Source organism: Leptidea sinapis, chromosome 6 (genome assembly GCF_905404315.1).
Source record: "Leptidea sinapis chromosome 6, ilLepSina1.1, whole genome shotgun sequence".
NCBI classification, from domain to species: domain Eukaryota; kingdom Metazoa; phylum Arthropoda; class Insecta; order Lepidoptera; family Pieridae; genus Leptidea; species Leptidea sinapis.
The window spans coordinates 4,803,872-4,828,359 of NC_066270.1; the positions used below are offsets into that span (position 1 = coordinate 4,803,872).

The 24,488-nt window shown below is 36.6% G+C and overlaps 2 protein-coding genes across 3 annotated transcripts in view; one reads left to right on the plus strand and one right to left on the minus strand.

Moving 5' to 3' along the window:
- Nucleotides 1-21,174, minus strand: part of LOC126964928 (protein CLP1 homolog) — a 261,415-nt gene extending 240,241 nt beyond the window's left edge. The window contains exons 1-9 of one of the 2 annotated variants that reach the window (XR_007729449.1): nt 20,923-21,174; nt 20,692-20,853; nt 19,418-19,637; nt 18,324-18,494; nt 16,106-16,194; nt 11,768-11,869; nt 8,836-8,967; nt 5,606-5,787; nt 871-1,062 (exon numbers count right to left, since the gene is read on the minus strand). Coding sequence is in view for 1 of the 2 variants with exons in the window: in XM_050808258.1 (XP_050664215.1) it covers nt 951-1,062; nt 5,606-5,787; nt 8,836-8,967; nt 11,768-11,869; nt 16,106-16,194; nt 18,324-18,494; nt 19,418-19,637; nt 20,692-20,853; nt 20,923-21,015 (1,263 nt within the window). In the remaining variant the exon portion in view is untranslated. Of the gene's footprint in view, nt 1-81; nt 1,063-5,605; nt 5,788-8,835; nt 8,968-11,767; nt 11,870-16,105; nt 16,195-18,323; nt 18,495-19,417; nt 19,638-20,691; nt 20,854-20,922 lie in introns of those variants that run through there. The other variant, XM_050808258.1, reaches the window with a different exon arrangement.
- A 2,070-nt stretch (nt 21,175-23,244) lies between these two features.
- LOC126965203 (transcription termination factor 2) overlaps nt 23,245-24,488 on the plus strand; it is a 48,866-nt gene continuing 47,622 nt past the window's right edge. Inside the window, exon 1 of the mRNA XM_050808643.1 lies at nt 23,245-23,585. Coding sequence (XP_050664600.1) covers nt 23,408-23,585 — 178 coding nt within the window. The 5' untranslated portion in view covers nt 23,245-23,407. The remainder of the gene's footprint in view (nt 23,586-24,488) is intronic.

Genomic DNA, 24,488 nt, shown 5'->3' on the forward strand with positions numbered 1-24,488 from the left:
TTTATTTTTGCCATTAACTGAAGAAAATAACGGTTTAAGCGAATTTCTTTGACAATAAAAATTCAAATTAAAAACTTAAGCCCACACGACTGAAGTAAAACAAAATATTAATTTATAAAATTAAGTTATACTTGTTTGGCCTAAAGAAGCAAAAATCATTAAAATGATTTATTCCTCGTGCTACGTTTTGAGAAAGAACAATTTTGTAAAAATCTTGCAAAGATGGCTTTGACAATTAATTATAATGAATATAGCTGTATGGGCTTGAACCCTTTGCCTGTTCTAATAATGGACGAAGAAACAAAAAAATAACGCATGACGCAAACGTCAGAACATTTTAGTAACCAACTTTAACCTGTTACTTTTGTGTTACGGTGATGCACGCGCATCTTAAATTTCTAGAAAAAGAAGTAAAACTTCAAAAAAAATTGTACAATACAATATCAATATACATGAGAGTTAAAATGTGCGGCGTAGACTAACGCAATGTAACATGAAATGAAAGAGTTTATCGTCCAAATTAGCGTTATGTATGTAATACGATTTGTTACAATATCATAGTCGGGATGTCACGCGTCCTTGAACTGTAATGGACACGACTGTGCACGCTGTTCTTTTAGCACGTTCTCAGCAGTCTGAAGCTACGATCGATTGCGATTTTTTGAGTTGAAAATAAGGGACGAGACGAGCGGTGCAGTACCGCTCAGGATTCTTGAAAACCCCAATAATTCTGAGCGGCACTACAATTGCGCTCGACACCTTTAGACATAAGATGTTAAGTCTCATTTGCCCAGTAATTTCACTAGCTACGGCGCCCTTCAGACCGAAACACAGTAATGCGTACACATTACTCCTTCACGGCAGAAATAGGCGCCCATAATCTAGCCGGCATCGTGTGTGCAAAGAGCCTCCCCGACTGGTGGAGTTGGTAAGTAGTTGGTTGCTGATGGTCAGTGGTTGTCCATGTACTGCAGCTCAGAAAGCAGCAGGATAGTGTTGGGCAGCGGCCGCGGCTGTGGAGACAGGATCGTGAGGGTCTGCCGCTCCATGTCCACCGCGGTACTGTCACATAAGAATATTATTACATTCAATTATTGAGGCTAAGGCTGAGATCTACAGAGAGAATTCAGACTTTGCTCAGAGTCACTCAGACGCCACAAGTTAGGATATCATCCCCACCATCTGGATGTGTGGCGGTCCTCCACAGTGCGGTTTTCAAGGAGCTTTCTTCCACGTACTACAAAGCTGTGGAATGAACTTCCTTGTGCGGTGTTTCCGGGACGATACGACATGGGTAACTTAAAAAAAAGCGCGTACACCTTCCTTAAAGGCCGGCAACGCTCATGTGATTCCTCTGGTGTTGCAAGAGAATGTGGACGGCGGTGATCACTTATCACCAGGTGACCCGAGAGGGGGGCATGACGGGGACGCGAGGCACGACGGGGCCATCCACACTTACAAAAAAGTATACGCTCTAGATGCGTTTTGTTTTCGCTAATAGGTAGCCATTTTGTATCTCTCTTTAGTCTGACAGTGACCGGCGACTAGACTGCGCGCATTTGATTTTTAAAACAAACAACGATTTTCAACGTAATTTTATGTTATTTTGAGTGACTACGAATACGCAAATAAAAAGGTAAGTGTTTATGTCGCTACTATCATGTATTTATTTTGTTTTTGTAGATAAAAGACTTATTGATATGTTTTGAACAAAAATACTCTAACCGTCACTCATTTTATTTGGTTTGTTATTTTAAATAATGTGAAAATTGGGGCATAACGGGGACATGGCTACGGGGTACCCCGTTATGCCCGCAACCATTGTCCCCATTATGCCCCTGTTTTGTAAATTAACTGAAGAATCGTTCTTGTTCATTTTAGAATAGAAAATATTTTGTTTTAGGTATAAAAATGGTACGGACAGATAAGAAGAAAAGTTCGAGACTAAGGTCCATTGGTGGTCCATCGAAAACATGAAACAGGCAATTGATGCAGTGTTAAGCAAAACTGCTGGCTATAGAAAAGCGGCTCACCTGTATAGCGTACCAAAGACCACATTAGAGCGTCACGTTGCTAAAATAAGGAAAGGCGAGCTGCCTCTTGACTCTACTCCAAGTAACTTCAAGCCCGTGTTTTCCAAACAAGAAGAAGAGGAGCTGGTAAGGTACATTATAGAAATGGAGGAACGTTTGTTTGGTTTAACCACTATCGTCCTACGGAAGCTAGCTTATCAGCTAGCGGAAAAAAATGGCAAAGCTAACAATTGTAATCGTGATAAAAAGATAGCTGGCGTAGATTGGTGAAAGGGATTTTTGAAGCGCCACCCAGATTTATCTATCCGAAAACCGGAAGCTACATCGGCAGCTCGAGCAATGGGCTTTAATAAAGTGGCTGTGAGTTAATTTTATTCTCTGCCCGGGGAAGTATATGTCAAATATAATTTGACCCCAGACAGAATTTTTAATTGCGATGAGACTGTCATATCATGCGTCTCAAAAACGAAGAGCAAAATTATTGCAGAAAAGGGTAGAAAACAGGTAGGTTCGCTTTCTTCAGCAGAACGAGGGCAAACGGTTACGGTTGAGGTATGTTTTAATGCAGCAGGAACTTACATGCCTCCTACGCTAATATTTCCTCGACAGAGAATGAAGCAAGAGTTGCTGGATCGAGCTCCTCCAGGGACGACAGCAGAATGCAATGCTAAGGGATGGATGACAAGTGAAATATTTATGAGCTGGTTCCAACGGTTTGTCAATTTTTCTGGTGCGTCAATAACTAATCCGGTCTTGCTTCTTTTAGATGGTCATGTAACACATACGCAAATACGTATACTATGACCATGCCTGCTCTGATTGGTTAAGGTCACACCCGGGGCGAATAATAACAACATTTCAAATAAGCGAAATATTTGCAAATGCATACATTCAAGCTGCAACAATGTCTACAGCAATCAAAGCCTTCCAAAAATGTGGCATATGGCCTTTCAATCAGAATAACTTTACAGATTCAGATTTTTTAGCTGCATCAACCACAGACGTACCCCTAGCAAACAATGAGTCTGAAACAGATCCTTTAAATATCGGAATCCAGCAACAACCACCGCCACCTATTCTTGAAGAATATCCTCTTGAAGCAGATTTGCCTGCTTTTACAACACCTCAGCGTCAGCCTGGACCATCAACACTTAATGAACATAGCTTAATCCAATCTCCGATTCGAAAAGTATGTCGTGATTTGACAACTTCGTTTGCAAATGCTTCGCCTCAAGAAATTCTCGCGATCCCGACAGTCGAACAAAGAAACCAAACGAGAAAAAACTATCACCGAGGGAAAACTGTGGTTCTCACTTCAACCCCCTACAAAATTGAGTTAGAAGAACGAGAACAACTTAAGAGAACGAAGAAGTGTTCTAATCCAAATGACCCCAAGTTAAAGAAGAACTCTAAGAAACAGAAGACCCAAAAAGCTGCCTCTGGTGTAAAGAACACCGACGAGGATACCACACTTATTTAAAGTCTTCGGAAGGTTGGGTGGCTTGCCAACTATGTGGACGATGGGCTCATACAGCTTGTGCTGGTGTAGACGACGACAATGCAGAAGAAATCCACATCTGCTTGTACTGTGACGCAAAATAAATACGTACCCCATACTGCCCCTACCCCGGGGCACGATGGGGTTTCCATTAGTTTCAAATAATTAAAATTATAACGTCATATGATTATTTACATCACCAAATTCTATGCCAAATGATAGTTTAATAAGTAACCAAAGTGTTGTGATTAGTTTTAATTTATAAATACATTGCGTTAATTATTTTACTTCGTATTTTTCTTAACGTCCCCATTATGCCCCCCTCTCCCCTACGCTCGTTTGTCCTGCTTTTCCATTAAAAATAACTTAGCTGAGTGTGATAGAAATTGGCTTTTTCAATGGGCTGTCTTAGCTTAAGTTCAGCATAATGTCAATTGGCTATAAAAACGTTATTAAAAATAACTTAAACTCAGCCAAATTTTACTTAAGTACAGTCTGAGCCAAGTCTAAGTATACTGAATATGCGATGCAGTTGAAACGAAAAAAAATATTCCATACGTGTGTAGAAATCTGTGTGTAATATACAAAAACTCGTTAATCATCAGGATTTATCTCTGAGCTCTTAATTTGTTTTGATCACAATCTACCAGTTAATAGTCTTTGACTAAGGGTATGTTCCGATATGCACTGCGAGCACTGCTCAGTGCTATCACTATAGAAAAATTCGTTCTGTTATTGTCTGCCAGTATACTGCCGCAGTACCCTAGGGAAATATATGACGCCATATTCTACTGTGAGCACTGGCGTTTTCGCGGTAAGGTACTCGCAGTACTTTGATCACATCATCAGTCAAAACCACTCGAGTGCCTAACTTTTACGCCTAATATTTTTAGTTTGACAGTACTCAAACAACAGTTTTTTTTTATGAACTAGAAAACTTTAATACACTCATTTGTATGCTGCGTCAAAAAATGCGGTTGACACTATACGGGATTGCGTTCCGTTTTAAATAGTAACCTGTATAACTGGCTATAAAGGAACGGCTTCACAGTATGCTAAATTGACGTCACACTGTATAGTGGTCGCAGTGCATATCGGAACATACCCTAAATTGTTAGTGCATAAGTAAGTAAATATGATAAAAGTATATCTACCACACTATTAATTTAAGTGTTCGTAACTATTTTAAACTAATATGTTGCTATCCGTGAGGACCTTTTATTGGCTTTTAGTCAGTATTAGATTTTATTTAAAACTATTGTATGCTTTTGGTCTTCCTATATGAATTAAATAAATAAATAAAAATAAATTAACACCAATGAAAAAATAATTTATATTCGTCGCTTTGATGAGTGCGTTTTACATAATTTCCTTTACATGCATGACATTATTACTCACCAAACCGCCGGACCAAATTATGCTAAGCAACCTCTACCCTTAAATAATCTATATGTCTAGAAGGAGCCTCTTGCTGTTAGACAACTGATGAAAACAGGCCAGGTTTATTAAATTAAGGTGCGTGACAAGCTATGTCTTACACTCGCGATTTGTATGTCACTTTGTGTTAATGTGCTTGCATTGGTTAAAATAGAGCTTAACTGTCCACCCAAATTTTTTTTCGAAGTTTTCATAACTATCACAGTCTGCCTTGTTTATTATTATTATTATGATTTGGAGATTAAAATGCACTTAAAACCATGGATCTATTGTGCCCCCTTCTTGCGCCTACCTTTAAGTCAAAAGTTAAGGAAGAGAATCGAGGCTACTAACTAGGAAACGTGTTACTGTGCTGAGATTTAAATTATATCTCCGAGACCTATTACTTTTAAATGGTGTATGATCCTCAGAGGCAGGGCACTTCCTCTGCTTTAAGTGAAGGTATTTTAAAACACCCCAGCCTGATTCTAACAGTTTACCTAGACGTACAAAAGTTCTAAGCTTTTACCCATAACATAACGTGATCTTACCCTAATAACCCTGAGGTTAAAACTGGAAATTTCGTGTAATAGTAGCTGCACTAACATTCATGTAATATGGTGCAGATACAGTGCAGATAAACAAGAATGTTACCCACACGCAGACAAAGCCGGCCAGGTTGCAGTGCAGCGCCAGCTCGTCTCCGGGCTGCGCGAAGGAGACACACAGCAGCCGGTGGTGCAGCGCTGGAGATGGAGTCACCGCCACCAGCTTGGTGAGCGCCTCTTCCGCACGCATCCCCAGGGGCATACACGAGTCCGGAAGGCACGGCGCGCCCACCTGCGACAACCATCAGCTCACATATAGTGACGTGTGACGTGCGTTTTCATACGTTACTTAGTTACCCTTATTTGACTTCCGTCACATGTCATTCAATTAAATACTATTATCAGAAAATAATGCTTCGATTACTAACACGGACTAGTAAAAAAATAAGGACTCCGTGCCACCTTACATAACAGTGTAGCACCAAAACAAGACGAATAACGTGTAAATACATAGCCCCACGCACACGCTTACACTACTACAGGCCGATACAGGTAGGCGGCGACGTGGGACGGGTCGTTCCCTTCCCTAAAATATGGTCGAGCGAGGCGATGGCTGGCTCATGCGGCATGCTCGTGAACGGGCGCTGCTTGTGGTGGCAGGATGATCCTGTTGCCGGAGACTCGGTTTCAGATTCTTAAAAGTTTTTGTGTATACATATATGTATGGATATATACATGTTGATTTATTTATAATCGCTTATAAAATGCTTACAGAATACCTTTATTGATTTATTGTGTATGTGGATGATGCAGCTACTGTACTCAATAACTTTTGTATTAATTTACATTTACTTTTTTGACTTACTCGTGTAAGACATTGACTATTTGACGTTTGAGTGTGCGTGTTGCATCATTTTACATTTTACATATTATATTGTAATTTGAAATGATTTGTAAATCGATCTACTTAAATGTAAATCTTGATATAAAAGAGTGGCAATGAGTTTCTTGCTACTTCTTCTCATTAGCTGAACCCTTTACAAAGTAGCGGTAGATTCAATAAGAAAAATATTTTTTTTGACATTCATAAGTGTCATTTACGTAACCTACGTGAATAAACTGATATATGATTGATAGGCGGCCATTATGAGAATTGTCATCGTCTATGACAGATCAGTTTGCGTCTCAATAAAATATTTTAAAAATGCCGTCGTGCGTTGTGAAAAAGTGTAAAAAACTATACTACATAAGTATTTGTGGCCATATATGACAATTTAAGGGAGAAAAAATTGTGTAACTAGTATCCACCGTAACCGCACACACTAGCATAACGGTGCTTCACTTGCTAATATCACGGCGCGGAGTCCTTCTTTTTTTACTGGTCCGTGATTACTAATTAATAAGTATATAATATTTGACGACGAGAATGGGATAGTGCATAAAACGATCGCTCCTTACCATCCTGCTACTAACGGACAAGCCGAACGCTTCGTCCAAACAGTTAAAAGATCATTGCACAAGTTAGAGGGAGAGAGTGGTGGGATACTACACAAGGTCCGTAGGTACTGTCAGGAGCCTCCTTCGTGCCACACCGGTCATCCCCGGAGACTCTATATGTATATATACTCTGATGTTTGGGAGAGAAGTCAGAACCCGACTCGTGGCCAAGATAAGAGCCCGGCCTAAGCGAGAGAGTTTGTGGTCGGCAGCAGAGTGCAAGCTCGCAACTACTCGATATCTGGCAGAAAGTGGGAGTTCGGTACAGTGACTCGCCGGATTGGATACCTTCACTATCAGATAGGGATAGCGGACGTATAATGTCCGCCACCTGGAGCAGCTGCTTCCGGCGTCCTTAATTCCTGGGGATCGCGGGGGAGGCGTGTCATAGGTTACTTAGTTACCCTTGTTTGACTTCCGTCACATGTCATTCAATTAAATAATGCTTTGATAACTTATTAATAAGTATTTAATATGCGTATTAAAGATATTTTATGGAAGAGGTTTGAGGTTGCAACACCGAAGGAATTATAGGATTGCCGCACTGTTGTTGAAGGTACCCATGTCATATTGTCCTGGAAACACGGCACGAGGAATCTCATTTCATATTTTCCTTGTACGTGGAAGAAAGTCTTGAAAACCGCACCGTAAAAGAACGCCAGATATCCAGATGGTGGGGATGATATACTAATTTGTGGCGAGCCGTACGAATGCGGTACATAGAAGACTGACACCGAAGCGACGATTCTACGCAACGTCAAGTGATCTGGCCGTTCACAGAGCACTGGGTCCCCGTTACTTAAATAAATTAATGATCATCTCAAATACAGCAAAGTATAACCTATACATAGCGCAAATCTAATAAAGACACGTGTTAACCTGCAAATAGTTCAACTTTCATATAGCAACATGGGGAGAGACGTGCTTTGTCTGTTAGGTGTAATATGCTGTCGCGTCGCTTTGCTAAGTGTACTGACCCAGTGAAGGTGACGCTGTTTAGAGCTTACTGTCTAAGCTTCTATACATGCCAACTTTGGGCGAATTACACCAGACGTGCCATCAACAACATCAGGGTGCAATACAATGATGCGTATCGTATCCTGATGAAGTTGCCTCGGTACTGTAGCGCGTCGGCGATGTTCGCCGAGGCCAGAGTACCGGATTTCTTTGCGATCATGAGATCGCGTATCGCAACATTCTGGAGCCGATTGCGAGAATCCAAGAATGAGATCCTGAGCACGCTGGTCGGGTGTCTGGATTGCTCAATTAACAAGCATTGGCGTTCAGTGCACCAGGAGGCTAATAGGAAATAAATAGACCTGAATACAGAATTGTATTTTAATTTATTTAATTTTAAATTTAATTGTTTAATATAATTTTACTTTATACATATATTATATTAATTTTAACTGGGTGCATACCTTTTAATAAAGTAATAAAACATATTATTATTATTATATTATTATGTGCAGGTTAGATGTGTGCTCTGACATAGATAATCTTATATTTTAAACATATTTTCCTATTAACCACTTCATCATCATCATCATCAGTCGGAATACGTCCACTGCTGGACAAAGGCCTCCCCCAAAGATCGGTCCTGCGCTTCCCTCATCAAAACCATTCAGCTCATCGGTCCATCTTGTGGGGTCCTACTAACACTGCGTCTTCCGGCACGTGATCGCCATTCGAGGGCTTTGATGCCCCACGATTTCCACGGCAATCTTGACCAGATCGTCGGCCCATCTTGTGGTGATTAAACTCCCATCCCAACCGGCCATCTGTCCGTCGAGCTATGTGCCCTGACCACTGCCAAGAATTTTATCCATCATTAACCACTTACCTTGAATATTTTCAAATCTGTGAATTTAACATCAAAGGAATGCGGATAGTAGGGGGTTCTCTTTCCGTAGAAGTACTCGCGTATTCGAGCATCGCGCAGCTCAGCCCGCTGTGATATGGATCTCTCTACGACCTGCACAACAATTAAATGGCTTAGTGTTTGAGTATTTATACCCCAACAATTAAGCCTTTCCTAGATGGATGTATGATTACATTATAAAGCCTCAAACTGCTAAAGCAAGGCCCACTTTTTGAAGTTTGGCGAAGGAGGATGGCGACAATGGACATAATATAAAAATTTAAAAAGCATCGTACAAGTAGATACAAGTTTATATTTATTATAAACTTAAGTTTATACGACGTTTATACAAAAGCGATTGAGGCGCTAAAATATGGGAAAAGCCATAAGAAATTAATTATTATAATTCATTAAAAAATAAGTCATCTTGTACCAACGGAATGTTTTGCGCACTTGACATCTACGTTTTTGACAGTCAGTTTTTATATGGAAGTTCCGACACCATCAAATTATCTATAACTACTCAAATTAGTAATTCAGTAGTAATTCATAATAAGATTCAATAAGATTATTATCGTTTTTTGATACTTAGATACTAAAATCAGTAGGTAAGTAGGTATCTTTAAAATAATCGATACCTTCTTAAAAAAAGAATGAAATATGAATCCTCAATTCAACCTTCCATATATTTAATATATTATCTTTTAGCAGACAGTAATTATATATAGACTTAAGATACAAATTATTGATTAAACAACAGATATCGATTAATAATTTAAGGTTATATTTTACTTTTAGGTATAATTATTCGTTTCTCCCATTTTTTAAGACTTACTTACGATTTGCTTTTTTCTTAGATTTGTTACGTTCTACAATAATTATTAACAAGTTTCCATGATGTACGCCACTTCTTTCAGTGGGTCCCAAAATACATGCATACTCGAAATCCTAGATCCAAATCCTAAAATCCAAAGGAGGATTTCATTTTCATTTCGATTTCATCGTGGACGAAACATAATCCGAGGATTGAAACCAAGCTCACTCCAAGATGACCTCTGATGAAACGGTGGATTACATCCGTCTAAAATAGTGAGTTCGGCGCCACACAATAATTAATCGGATGAAATTACTCAAATTAACTGACGGCAGTCGTAAATATGCAAACGGTACTTCTAATAGGTAATTTTTGAAGTAAGCCTGGGTCTGAGTGCGAGAGAAAAGAAGATCTTTAACGGAGATACAGCAAGATAGAAAAGGAAAGCAAATCCATTGTAACTGTTACCAATTTTGATTGACAAGTCGTAACCATCAGTCATGCTTGGTATTTTGCTGCTCCTCTGTATTTTGAATATTTAACATTAATCAAACCAAGATTTTTTTTCTTACTCATGTAGGGCATAGAGTATTTGTTCAACGATGAAGCTGTAAATGTTGATTCAAAAGTAGTAGAGTAAATGAGAGTCTTACCACTCCTGCTTATTAAAACTCAACCTTTACCGAAAAATAAATGGTGGTGGTAAAAATAATTTTATCTACACCTATGTTTTAAATCCTCTATTAAAGATTCTGAAACAGTTAGGTTATTACCAACATTAAAACACCCGATGTTCTAATAACCATTACATCATCCAAACGAGTGTTGTAATGTTGTACTGATTTCATAACAACACTCCTTTGTTTTTTTTTTCGAACCCTTCATGCGCAAATAGTTTCAACAGACAGCCACATTCTTATTGCTCGATGTGTGGTATCTGTATGATTTTCAAAAAAAGATAATATTTTTAGTGTTTTGTTTATAAAAAATTAGCGATTCAAGTTTTGACAGCACACCAGATATTTTAAATGCTGCAAAAGAACTTATTATTCAAGTGAATTTTAATAATTGCAATTGCATAATTCTTTCATTAATAGGTACATATTTATTTGTATATAACCAGTAATGGATGATATTAGGTTACTACTAGGACTGGCTGTTTTAATGTTAGCAGTAGCTAACTATTTTATAATCTTTTAAAAGGATTCAAATTCTGGGTGTAGATAAAGTCTTGTATGCAACTGTTGATAATTAGGTATTAAAACACTCATGTGATACTATTATCACACTCGGCTTCGCCTCGTGTCATAAATCCACATTCGTGTTTTAATACCCCTTATTACACAACAGTTGCATAAATAACTAATACAAAATTTTTGACTGAGGCTCCCTTATGTATATGGACGATCACAATAATTGCCCGTAGTTCCTGAAAAACGTTCCAAGCCCCATACATCACATTTATGGAATTCATATTTAAATTTTAATAAATACCAGCTGACCCGACAGACGTTGTTCTGTATATAATAAATAAAATAATGTTTTTATATTAATTTGTCAATAATATATCATAACATAAAAAATTACTTCGTAAAATATGCACCCTGCTGTCGTAATGAAATTGTTTCACAGCAGAACTGTCAAACCGTGCGTCAATAAATTCTCTCATAGAAATTATGTATGGACACATCAAAGGAAAAACAAATTTGTTGTTTCTATTTAATTTAGCAGCATTTTCATATTTATTCACCTTTTAAACCTTCTCTGGACTTCCACAAATAATTCAAGACCTAAATTTGCCAAATCGGTCCAGCCGTTCTCGAGTTTTAGCGAGACTAACGAACAGCAATTCATTTTTATATATATAGATAAGTGTATACCGTATATGTGGGTTGGGCTACTGAGTCATGATGTCATTTAAAGAGTAACAGTAGGGCTGTCATTGTTTGCCAGTCCGTTAATATGAATCACGTGACCGGTTTTGTGTTCTTAACTCAATTTTGAAATGATTGCGGTTTGGAACGTTTTTCTGGAATAACGTACAATTTATCCTGTGAACTGGATATAAGTAACCTAAAACAAGGCAAAAAGAATACTTACTCCTCCACTCTTCGGCAAGTAGACTACTTTGACGAACTTGGGCATGTCCCTCTTCAGCTCATTGTACAGTCGCTCGTTGTCCAGCACCAGGATCACATCCACCTGACATATCATTCTTATATCAGCATCTCTATTCATCTATACCAGCATTACATTTGTTCAAGTACAAAAATTATTCCGATAGTCGAAGTATCATTGATATCACGAATTACAATATCCGCAAATTAATTAATAAGGGCCAGCTCATGATATTAGCCGTAAGACCCCGCTACTGGACAAAGGCCTCCCCCAAAGATCTCCATGACGATCGGTCCTGCGCCTCCCTCATCCAAACCATTCCGGCGCTCCTGACTATCTGGTCGGGATGATCTCATCGGTCCATCTTGTGGGGAGCCTACCAACACCGCGACTTTCGGTACGTGGTCGGCATTCGAGGACTTTACTGCCCCAACAGCCGCCAATGTGTCCGTCGAGCTATGTGCCCTGCCCACTGCCATTAGTTTTGCAATCATTTACTCTATGTCGGTGACTTTGGATCTCCTCATATATGATATGATCTCTCACGGAAACTCCAAGTATAGCCGAGGGCCGGTTCATCTTCTCTATTTATAAGCTCCGTTTCTCCCAAGACAACTTGGAAATCTTTTAAATTTATTTATTTAAGGACGGACAAGCAAGCGTACCTGCTGTTAAGTGATCACCGCCGCTCACATTTTACCGCAACACAAAAGAAATAACAGGAGAATTACCGGTGTACTTTATTTTATTGCTGTACGTCCTTTCTTTCAAGGTAGGGAGAGCGGGGCTGAAAGTGCCGGGGGTAAATTGTGCCGACGCGAATATCTCGAAAACAGAAAGAGATAGATATATGATCGTATTGTGTCGCGTAATGCCTAACAGTCAGGCACAAGCGGCTGCCATTTTAGTTGCGTCAGCGACGCGGACGTTTCGATACTTTTTGGTCGCAAGCTAGCATTTTTCGTGCGTTGAATATGAGAATTTTAGTAAAATATTTGTTATTTATCCTAGTTTGTTATGCAGTGTAATTTTAATGCTTTGAGCATAGTGATTTTTATATGAGAGACAAAATATCACACTCTGATAAGCGGGGTAAAATGTGCCGTTCATTAGGGGCTGCTTGTGCCGCGGCACAACCAACCCCTAAGCAACGTTTACTGTTTTAATATTGTATAAGAACTATTGTGTATCCATGTTTGCAAAGAAAGATATATTCTATTCTATTCTATTTATGTTAACGCGAGCACTTATCAAAGAAAGAAAGTACTTTTTGACATGATATTTTATGCTGCATTTATTGTCTTTGACAGAATGAGGACGTACAAACGAAAAACTCAAAGGGGAACTACATCTCAGGATCTATTAAAAAGTGCTGCTGAAGCAGTCATCAAGGATGGGCGCAAATTAAAAACTGTTGCACGTGAATTAGAAATTTGTCACACAACACTACAACGCTATGTCAAAAATATGAAAAGTGGACTGACTCCTGTGGTTGGATACAAACCAAGACTAGTGTTCAATGAGGAACAAGAGACACTTCTGTCGAAGTACATCTTAAGAAGCGCTTCTATTTACTTTGGTCTTCTACCGGAAGAAGTACGACAACCTGCGTACCAGTGTGCGATGAAGTTTAATGTACAAAACATCCCACCATCTTGGCATACAAATGGTGAGGCTGGCAAGGATTGGTTGACAAACTTTCTGAAGAGGAACTCTACACTTTCTATAAGAACACCCGAAGCTACCAGTGCAGGACGCGCGAGCTCATTCAACCGACATAATGTGAATCAATTTTTCGAGAAACTTGGCGACTTGATTACAAAGCATAATCTTACTCCTTCACGTATCTGGAATTTGGACGAGACTGGTGTTCAAACTGTGCTGAAACCAAAGAAAATTTTGGCTGAAAAGGGAACAAAGCAAGTAGGAGCAATTGTATCAACAGAGCGTGGAACTTTGGTCACTGTTGAGCTAGCGGTAAGTGCTCTGGGGAACTCGATTCCACCGATGTTTGTATTTCCACGTTTGAAATATAAAGACCTGTTTATCCGCGACGGTCCTCCTGAGTGTATTGGGGCTGGTAATAAATCCGGTTGGATGACAAGCACAGAGTTCTTAGTGTTTATGGATCATTTCATAAAACACACTAAGCCTAGACCTGAAGTGCCAGTGCTATTACTCCTAGACAATCATTCATCTCACATTGATATTGATGTGATTGAAAAAGCCAAGAAAAATTCTGTTATACTATTATCGTTCCCACCACATTGCACCCACAGACTGCAACCACTGGATGTTGGTGTCAATGGCCCTTTTAAAACATACTGCTCTAAAGCTCAAAATAACTGGCTGAGAACTAATCCTGGAAAGATTATGAGCATTTATGAAATACCAGGTATAGTAAAATACGCTTTCCCGTTGGCAGTAACACCTATCAATATATGCAACGCATTTAAAAAGGCTGGTATTTGGCCCTATAATTCAAACGTATTTACAGACGAAGATTATGCACCGTCTTTTGTAACCGATCGTCCGATGCCAGAAAATCGACTCTCACAAGGTACAGACAATTTGCCTGTCCCTCCAAACAATCGAGAAAGAACTCCTCAATATCTTGATGAGTCAAATTATGTGGGCAGCAATGTTGAGATTGAGACTAGTCCATCCATATTACAGCATGTTCCTGTGCAAAGCGACTGCAGGGTTGACTGTACAAGTGAACCATCGGCTAATCAAGAGCCTACCCCTTGCTGCAGCTTCCAGCTTCCTCAATCAGCTGATAACAACACAGGCGATAAAAATACAACAATTTTCTCACCAGAGCTAATTAGACCACTGCCTAAAGCACCTCCCCGATTAAATGGATATAATAAACGACGTAAAAGAATGACAGCTGTTCTTACGGATACTCCAGAGAAAAATGCTTTGGCTGAAGAACAGGCTAATAAAAGGAAAAAGAAAGAAGAAGTGAAACTAAAATGAAGGTTAAGGGAAAAGGCAAAGGAAAAGGCAAGGGAAAAGGTAAACAAACAAAAAAGCCGACTAAAAACCCCGCTAAAAGAAGAGTTTTGCAAGATGACGACAGTTCTGATGACGAACAAGAATGGTATTGTATCATATGTTGTGATGCCTATTCTAACTCTGCCCCTGGAGAAAAATGGATTGAATGCAGAGAATGTAAGAATTGGGCCCATTTGCAATGTATCGAAGATAAAGAAAGCCTAGCATTTGTATGTCCTAATTGCTATTCTGATCAGTCATCTTAGAATAACTAGTTTTTATGTTTTTTTTATTTCTTAAAAAGACTCAAGAGACTGATCAATAAGATAATAACTCTAGAAAGAACTATTTAAGAGAAATCTTTATTATTTTTAGTATTCAAACTATTGATTAAGAATATGCTGTTTTGTTTGAAAGAATAACATAAGGCTTTACTTAATTTACAGTAAAGACACAAGTCTTACTTAACGTAATTTGTTTTTTTTTTTTATTATTATAATTCTTAGTTATATAAGCAACTAAATTTTAAAAACTGTTGATTTATAGCAAAAAGTATAACGAATAAATATATTATTATAAAATTGATGTCTTTTAAATTCTAAATTAATTTTCATTCATGTAAATCACCTAGCATTTTCACCGGCACAACCGACCTCAGCTACGGCACAACTTGCCCCAAAGTGGGGTTGGTAGTGCCTCGCCGCCGCTGTATAAAAAAATCACTTCTTCTTAAAAACTATTAAAAATGTGCGAAATTAGTAGGTAAATTCGTATTATAGACTAAATTTGGCTTAGGATGAACCACTACTTTCAGACATAGTACTTGTTTTATCCGAATCATACAAGGATTTGTCAAAATCGGCACTTTCAGCCCCGCTCTCCCCTACCCATGTGAATCGTCCAGGAAACACCGCGTAAGGAAGCTCATTCCATAGTTTGGTATTACGTAGAAGAGAGTTCCTTAAAAACGCACTGTAGAAGCACATCACTCATTCAGATGGTGAAAATTATACTATATTTACCGCATTTATCACGGGGAATGCTCAGAAGAGTAGTACGGGTTGATACCAGCGGCCGAGTTCCACCATCGGACATCACATTACAATGGAATTTTCCACTTGAATCATGTTGACTTCCGGCATTCTAAAACCGCGCGTTCTCCCAAACCGATACGACTTTGGGACCTTCAGAAATAAAGCATACTCCAACCTTTGACCCCTTGTGTTGGATATGATATGTACTTTTATTTTATTAGGAAAACAAATAGTATTACATAACATAATTAGATTAACAAATAGTACAATCAACAGAAACACTTACTTCAAAAGCTTGAGCGGCGTGCGTTAGTACTTTATAGCCAGCACCCTTTATCCAACCACAGGTGTTGATTATTACTCCAGATGTTGATGCTGTAAGGTAAAACAAAGATAATATATAGTTAGTATCTACATTATACATAAAATTGAAGGATATTGTAATATCAAAATAACAAATTAAATACTAAATGCAATGATATGAATGATAAAACGAAACTTATAGCACAGAAGAACATAATTTTAATTTTTTGCTTGTTGGCGATTTTGGGGCAACTTTCTCTGGCATAAGATCTCTGCCTACATCTAAGCCCATACGTTAAAAGAAATAGGTAGATATATTATCTAGGAATTTAAATAAGAGTTTATATGTTTCTTCTCCCCTGTTCAGGGACTATGCCATGTCATCAAATTAAATAAACACATGGGGCTGTAGCAAATTCTATAGGGTTCATTAGTATCATGGGTCAGGGATAGTCTAAAGAAACAGATTAGTATAATGTTGCTTCCAGTTATTTTTTTCCTGACAAAATCTAATGACTCCTTCATTAGATTCACTCGATTGTGGGAGGCGCTACTCGCCCGATAAAAAAAGACGAAAATGGATTGACTCGAATAAATTATTTACTAACCTACTTGTATAATTTTTGTAGGTGTCCCGGTAGGTGTAAGCATTTATATGATGAATATGGATGTTTGTTTCCGAGTCATGGATGTTTAAATGTATTTATACATAAATAGATGTTGAACTGCATACACTCGACCGTAATAATGGCATGTTCAAAGTATGTTTATATGAATTTATGAATGTTTAAGTAAGTATATTGTATTAAATATATCATTGTCTTGTAACCCATAACACAGGCTATATATGCTTAACTTGGGTCAAGATAATTTGTGTGAAAAGTGTGTCAATATTATTATTATATTATTATAAAAATACTCGTCTAGTCCGAACTAGGCAAGGAACATAGAAACACAAAAAACATCACTAGAAGTAAACAATATAGGAAGAGATACAAAATATAAATATAGATGCGATCTAACATATGTTTCATAGATAAAATAATAACAAAAAGTAAAATAAAAGGTAAACAGTCACAAACATGAACATTGATACAAAATATCAAACAAATTAAATTAAATAAATGTTGAGGCTACGATAACAACGATTTTGATTCTAAATCGGGTCTGAACGCAGCGGGGGTACACGAAAATATGTCGATGTCAAGAATACAATTGTTATTAGGTTTACACATCCTGTGTAATGGCGCGCGAAACCCAATGTTTGTTCTTGGGGATGATAGTTCAAAAGTAATGCATGAGCTGCATGCAGAGACCTGGCTGACGTGAAAGCCTTCGAGTCAGATTAGTTAATTTATTGTACAGCTTTAAATCGTCGGTAAAGTGAATAGTGACAATGTGTAAAGCACTGAGATATTGATAAAAATAGAGAAGAGCAAAAAGGTCGAAGAATAGAGCCCTGCGGTACACCGGATGTCACGAGAACTGGAGAGGAACGGTATCTATTAATGATTACTGAATACGGATGAGACTGAATACGGTCCCGCAGATAGGCCGAGAGGTTTATCTGAAGAGGTTACCTTTAATCCACTTATTGATAGCCTTCTGGAAGTCTATGTAGATAGTGTTTATTTTTGTTCTCCAATCTAAGCCGATGAAAATGTTTTTGGTAAATACAAGATCGGTGAGAGTTCATTTGCCGGCAACAAAATCGTGTTGTTGATCAATAATCACATTTTTTGCGCTGAAGAGGACCTCTTTTCAGATTCTTTTCAGTACTTTGGGAATTGTAGAGAGGATAGAAATAAGATGATAGTTTTCTATGTCATTTCTTGTACCAGATTTAAAGATGTTAGTTATGTAGTCCGATTTCCAGAGTCTGGGGAAACAGCCTGTTGTCAGGCACTTGTTAAAAATAATATCTAGTGGTACACAAATTGACTTGCGTGTGGTGTTTAAGAAATATTGGACTGATATTATCTGGTCAGAGCCATTATTACGGTCGAGTGTATGCAGTTGTCCTCTTATTTCCGCCTGTGAAATGCATATGTGAGTATTTAGAACATGTGAGTCATTAACAATACCCTCACCAACTGCACAGAAATCAAAAGAGGACCTCATTTGCTGGAGGCTTGATAAGCTAATGTATAAATATGAACATAATAGTATCATTAACTTTTATAAAATTATATTTTTCGTACCTTTTTTATTATTCTCACATCTTTCCGCTATAACTTCAGCTAAGCGAGACACAATAGTGTTGTATAATTCAAGATTTTCACCAGGTCCCTTATGACCAAAGTGGTACACCAGCGGGGCCTGTTGGCTGAACCCTTCCTCAATTGAAGCTGGCCTCTCCACAAGTAGTGCACCTAAAGTGAAAATTTGATGAATGAATCTCCCAGATCAAAAGCCTGTCTTCACCTCTTACAATACCCAAGGATCTTTAACAGCCCTATTCTTTTAACATCTCTGGTCAAACATTTTTTATTTATATTTCATTAAAAATTATGTACAAGAAGAAAAAAAAACATTATAGCAGTAGATTTATGTTGTACTATGATAGAAAGTTCCTGGAGGAATGCACTAATTCAGAGTGTCCACGCCTCCCTTCCATAAGGAGTATTTAATTTGAGGTGTGTAAGATACAGTTACATAATATTAAGTGTGAACAATATATATTTTTTTTTAAATATTCAAAAGCTAAGATGCAATTAAACCATAGATTTACTATGAACACCTAGACTCATCACCTATTAAAAGGTTGTCAAAAATGGCAAAGCTGAAAAATCATTAAAATATTCATTCAAATTTACACTTTATTTCGTGGCAGGAATGTTCAAAGTCACACCTGGATACACTCATAAGAAGCTCATTGAACATGGTGCAAAATGTGAAAAGGACGGACATCTCTCTCGCACATTTCATCTGCAACATATTTTGTTCTAACAATTGAAATGTAATAATGAATCAAAATGATTAAAAAAATCAAGTTAGTTATATAATTTTGTTAATTCATAGTGAGTTTTGCATCAGCTAGCTACTTCTACCACATCTTTCAGACCGAAATACAATAATGCTTACACATTACTGCTTCACGGCCGAAATATGCGTGTTGAGGTACCCATAATCTAGCCTGCATTCTGTGAAAGTGAGCCTCCCACTGGTATTTTTGTATGTCAATGAATTAAACATAAAAGTGTGTCATATAATATACGGAGCATAAAAACTTTCTGTGCAGTGTTTAATTATGTTAAAACTCTCACAAATTCATTCTTCAGCTAAATGAATTTACCTATAGTTCCTGGAACACTTATTTGTCCTTGCCCCACATCCAGATCAACGAATATAGGCCTCCTTGCCATTCTTACTGCATAGTTTAAAAGAATCCTTGCCAATGTAGATTTGCCCACATCTCCAGGCCCTACTATCATTGTGACTGGTCCCCTAGTGTTCTCTTGTTCTGCAGCCACTCTCTGCTGTTCTAATGCAGCATGAACATTTAAATAAATAACCTATAAAAAGTAAATGTAGTGAAAATGAAAACTAGCAAAATTAATGTTAAGTTGATTAAAAATCTAAATGCCTGAATTTGTGCCAACACAAAAGAACTCTGTAACAAATATAGTTTTTTTTTTCAATAATATTATCATTTTGTCATATTATTTTGTAATTTTATAAGAGCAAGTGTCGAGTTTCTTGAAGATTCTCCTCAACAAAAGCGGCTTTAGAAATCAGTGGTAGTGTAAAAATATAATTAAGGTTTCAAGTATTTTTATACACCTACTTGAATTGACATGAATGAAGTACATACTAGAAAAATTTATAAGAAACTAGACTGGACAAGGTAATTATTTGTTACATAAGTTAATAATAAAGTGACTTTCTAAGTCAGATTATATTCCATCCAAAGAAAGGGTCCAACATTTTATGGCACAACTTGCCACAAAAATGAATTTTCTTATAATAGAACATCTCAATAGTAACAATAATAAATTAATGCTGAGATTATAATTCAAATAATAACAAAAATATTTACATTAATTATACTAAGCAAACAATGTCAATTTTCTATTAAAAATACTCTCATTACTTGAGCTGCGTCTCTCATTACATGAGTACTAGTCTAACTTATATTGTTTTAGGGTTACAGTCTATATTTGGATTGATTTTGAAATGTTGTTTTAAAAAGTAGCCTAAGGCTGGGTGCCAAAGCCTTGCCCATACAGTATACACCTAAGTGTTTATGATTTTTAAGATTCTTAATAAGTATGTTAATTTATTGTAAAATCATATGGTGAAGAAAAACGTGAGGAAACCTACATACACTTCCCAAACAATACAAAAGGAAGGGTAAAGTTGAGCAATTCACATTGAACCAGTTTGGTTGACTATGACCTAAACACCCTTAAAAAAATAATTAGAGGGCTGCCATTGAGAATAGAATATTATCTAGTTAATGTGCTGATAATTAATTATTATTCGATACTTGAAATATTGCAAATAGAACAAATATTTCTTATATAATGATTTAAACAATAATATTATGGTCAAACATAATTTATATACCATTGGTGTCTCCTTTGCTACATAACTGACTTCAGTACGGCCCCTTAGCTCAACAGTACATCCATGCCACGTAAAGACAGCAACTTTTGCACCCGTATGGAACTCATATGGTTTTCCTTTGACCAATTCTGTACCAAATAACTCAGCATAGCCGCTCTTAACCTAAAAGTATCTTCAATATAGTAAAGAGCTTCAAATTAATTTTATAGTTAATAAATATAAATATCAAACCTCTAAAACAACTTTTTCATTCTTCGATTCCACTTCAAATCTTAGTTCAGAATCGGGATCTAACTTAAACTCCTGCAACTGGACTTCTGTCATATTGAATGTTAAAGAGGCGGTTATCTACTATCGAGTTGAAATTAAACGCTTACAAAATGTTCATAACTAGATCTAGTTTTAAAATATCTTATATTCAATTGTTAATTGAATTCCCTTAATTATTTTGACTGTAGTGTTATTGTTTTGGGTTACTTTTGAAGTATGTTTTTTTTTTTTTTATTTGTCCCGGCTAGCAATTCTGCTAGCTTGGTGATTATATATTAGTACTGTTATAAAATACTCTTTGTTTGGTCTCTACTTAATATTTTAATTCCCCTACAATATAAATATCTGACCATTTTAACATTTCTTTATAGTACCTAGTAATTCCGCGAGAATTCCTTCGTGAGATGGAATCTAAAATCTCTTTTTAACACATATTTTAGTGATAAGTGCAATCAACTTGCTCTTGAATTTATTTACAACTAACGTATATTTAGATATTTAAATTTCTTTCTTTGCTTCTAAGCTGTACATATTCATACACGATTTTGCCTTAAGGCTGTTGAAACGCCTCTTCATCTCCTCTGCGATTGCAGCCCTACTTATGCATAAGTGTAATACCATCCTTGGTGGCTAAACCCTGCTCCCAGGTGCTGTTTGTAATACTCGCGTCAAGAAGATACTGCGGTTCGTAAAGGCGGCAGGGCTTGACGTAGTAATATAGAAATATAATAGTTCAATTCTGGACGTGGTGTTACTAGGACTCACCACGAGTAGTAAAATACCACCCTCTTTAAATAAGTAAATAAATAAGTTGTAGGTTATTAAAACATCTATATCTAATAATTAGTATACGTACCTATTTAAATCAGTCTAACATATGCTAATTAAATTTAATGTGATAAAGTTTGTTGCGAAAATATTTTTATCAATAATATTTAAGGTTTTTATATTTTATCTTTTACTGTTAAGAATTTACAAAAGTGATTCGTATTAATTTCATTTATATAATTAAAATTTGTACATTATCTTTCGGGATATAAATCCAAACATTAATTGTATAGTTTACTTGAATTTTCCTATAATTACAGTGCACTGTGAAAACTACTGTCATTAAATCAAAATAATTTAACAGAATACGGTTAATTTGCAGTAACCGTGCAGTTGCAGTGCAGTTTAGTGGAATAGCTATTCATGCACCGCAACGCTCCTGAAAAATAACTGCAACAAGCCTGGTTAGCGGAATACCAATATGGCATTAATTGATATTTTTGACAGGCTTCGCGTTGCGCGTAGTTGTAGTTTCTTAGTCTCTGTAGGCAAAAGTAAAAATAGTTTTAGAAATTGTGTCTACATAAGGACATAGCCTATTCAATTGTTTTATTATTGATCACAATCTTTAAAATTATAAAATATATTTATTGTGCTGTAATTTTTAAACCTAAGTCAATCCGTGTGAATTAAGTGTTATTCACTTTTAAGTAATCTTATCCGATTCGTATCTACGTACATCCTTTTTTAAATTTCTGATCATTAATAACGTTTTAATATTACTGAATATGATTCATGGTTTGACACTAGGACCTGTATAGAGCAGAGCACATCTCCGATCTTCATATGTTTAATTGTTCATCAATCATCATAAGGCGCTGAATACGAATGATAGAAAAATATATCAAAAAGAATGTTTGCATTTAAGGACGTCTTCCTTGTACAAACCTCCTGAAAATCCTCCGCCCAGTTTTCACTCCATCTGTAAATATATTAAACGTAATAATATTTAGTAAGTTACACACTGATCCAATACCATAAACACTGGTAAATTCGTTAACATCGATCAAATACTCTAAGCTTAGTCTACTTATACGTGATATTGACTGAATTGCGACTGAAGTGCCCCTCTGAATCGAATAGTTTCACCTTTCTATACTATATTGCTGTATCTTCGCTAGCACTGACCAGTCTAAGTAATTGTACCTGTATAACAGTAGAGGTCAGTGTTCGCTAGAGAATAGAGATGTTCTTCTCTCTCTCACTTTGTTTTTCTAAACGCTAGTAAGTATTGTAAGTCTATGGTCACAACTTTCATTTAAAAAACGATAATAATCTGTTAAATCCTTGTCAAATCTGTCTGTCTACTGAAGCTAAAACAAAGTTTGGCTCAAGGAACATATTTTACTCTAGGTTCAGCCGAGTAACCAAACCAGTTGATGTATAAAATCCCAAAAAAAAAAAAACAAACCAGTTGATTTTGAATTTCAAAAGTCTAAAAACTTTCGTTTTGTGTTTGTGTTTTATTTACTTGTAGGCTTATAGATATTTTTGTTTTGCTTCCTTCGTTCTCAAGCATTTTGAGAAAGGTATAGAATAATATATAACACATTTAAAGGAAATGACATCTAATATAAATATCTATTCGTGATAAAATCTTTCAAAATTTCATATTCAAATGGAAAATTCATTTTTTGAGTTTCGGGACAAAACCGATATGCAAGACGACTCTGTTTGTGAAATTATTGACAACAGTCTTATGGATGAATCTTTTGCTCCTAAGAAAACACCTGCAAAAAAGAATCAAACTCTGTACATCCCTGAATCAGATGATTCGGTGGCAGACGGCACAGAAGGTAAAATAATTATAAATCCTACTCCAAATATTAAATTTAAAAAACAAATAAAAAAAAAGGTTTCAAAAATCCATCTCTGCACATCCAAAATCTAAAGCTTCTTTTATGGAAAAAGGAGGACAAACGAGCGTACGGGTCACCTGGTGTTTAGTGATCGCCGCCCACATTCTCTTGCAACACTAGAGGAATCACAGGAGCGTTGCCGGCCTTGGAGGCAAATCCGTACTACTCCCATAAAGCCTGGAGATAAGATAACATCTCTCAATCTTTGGTATTACATAGATTATGAGTGACTGTTTTCAATTTCCATCACACATGTCTCTTATCTATATTCCTCCCCCATATAAATTTATTAATAACAATTGTAAAATATTGGCATAATATGCCTATTCTTGTGAAACATTTTTACAAGTGAGAAATCCTGTTTATTTCTTATATCATGTAATGTTTATACTGCCATGGGTTAAATGTTATTACAGTAAAATTTTAATATTTCACTTTCATACTATTATAATTTAATTTTTTATATAAAAGGGGGCTAACTGTCAGGAGACTCACATAATGGAACATGTTATGGTAATCACCCATGGACATCAGCAGTACACTAGTACTGCTACACCACTAGGTCAAGAGATGTGTTACTGAAGTTTGGAGTATGCTCTAATCTTGAAGGTCCCTAAGTAGTATCCAATTGGCAAAACTGCAGCTTGTAATTGATTCCACAAAGTGGCTGTGCAACTCAAAAAATTTCTTACAAAATATACAGTATACAATACAATATATATACGAAACTGTAGTGAAATAAAAGATATATTTATTCAACAGAAAAAATGTATCAGAATTTTAGAAAATATTCAGCAGATAGATTAATGTAGACCATATTTTATTAAACACAAAATTTTA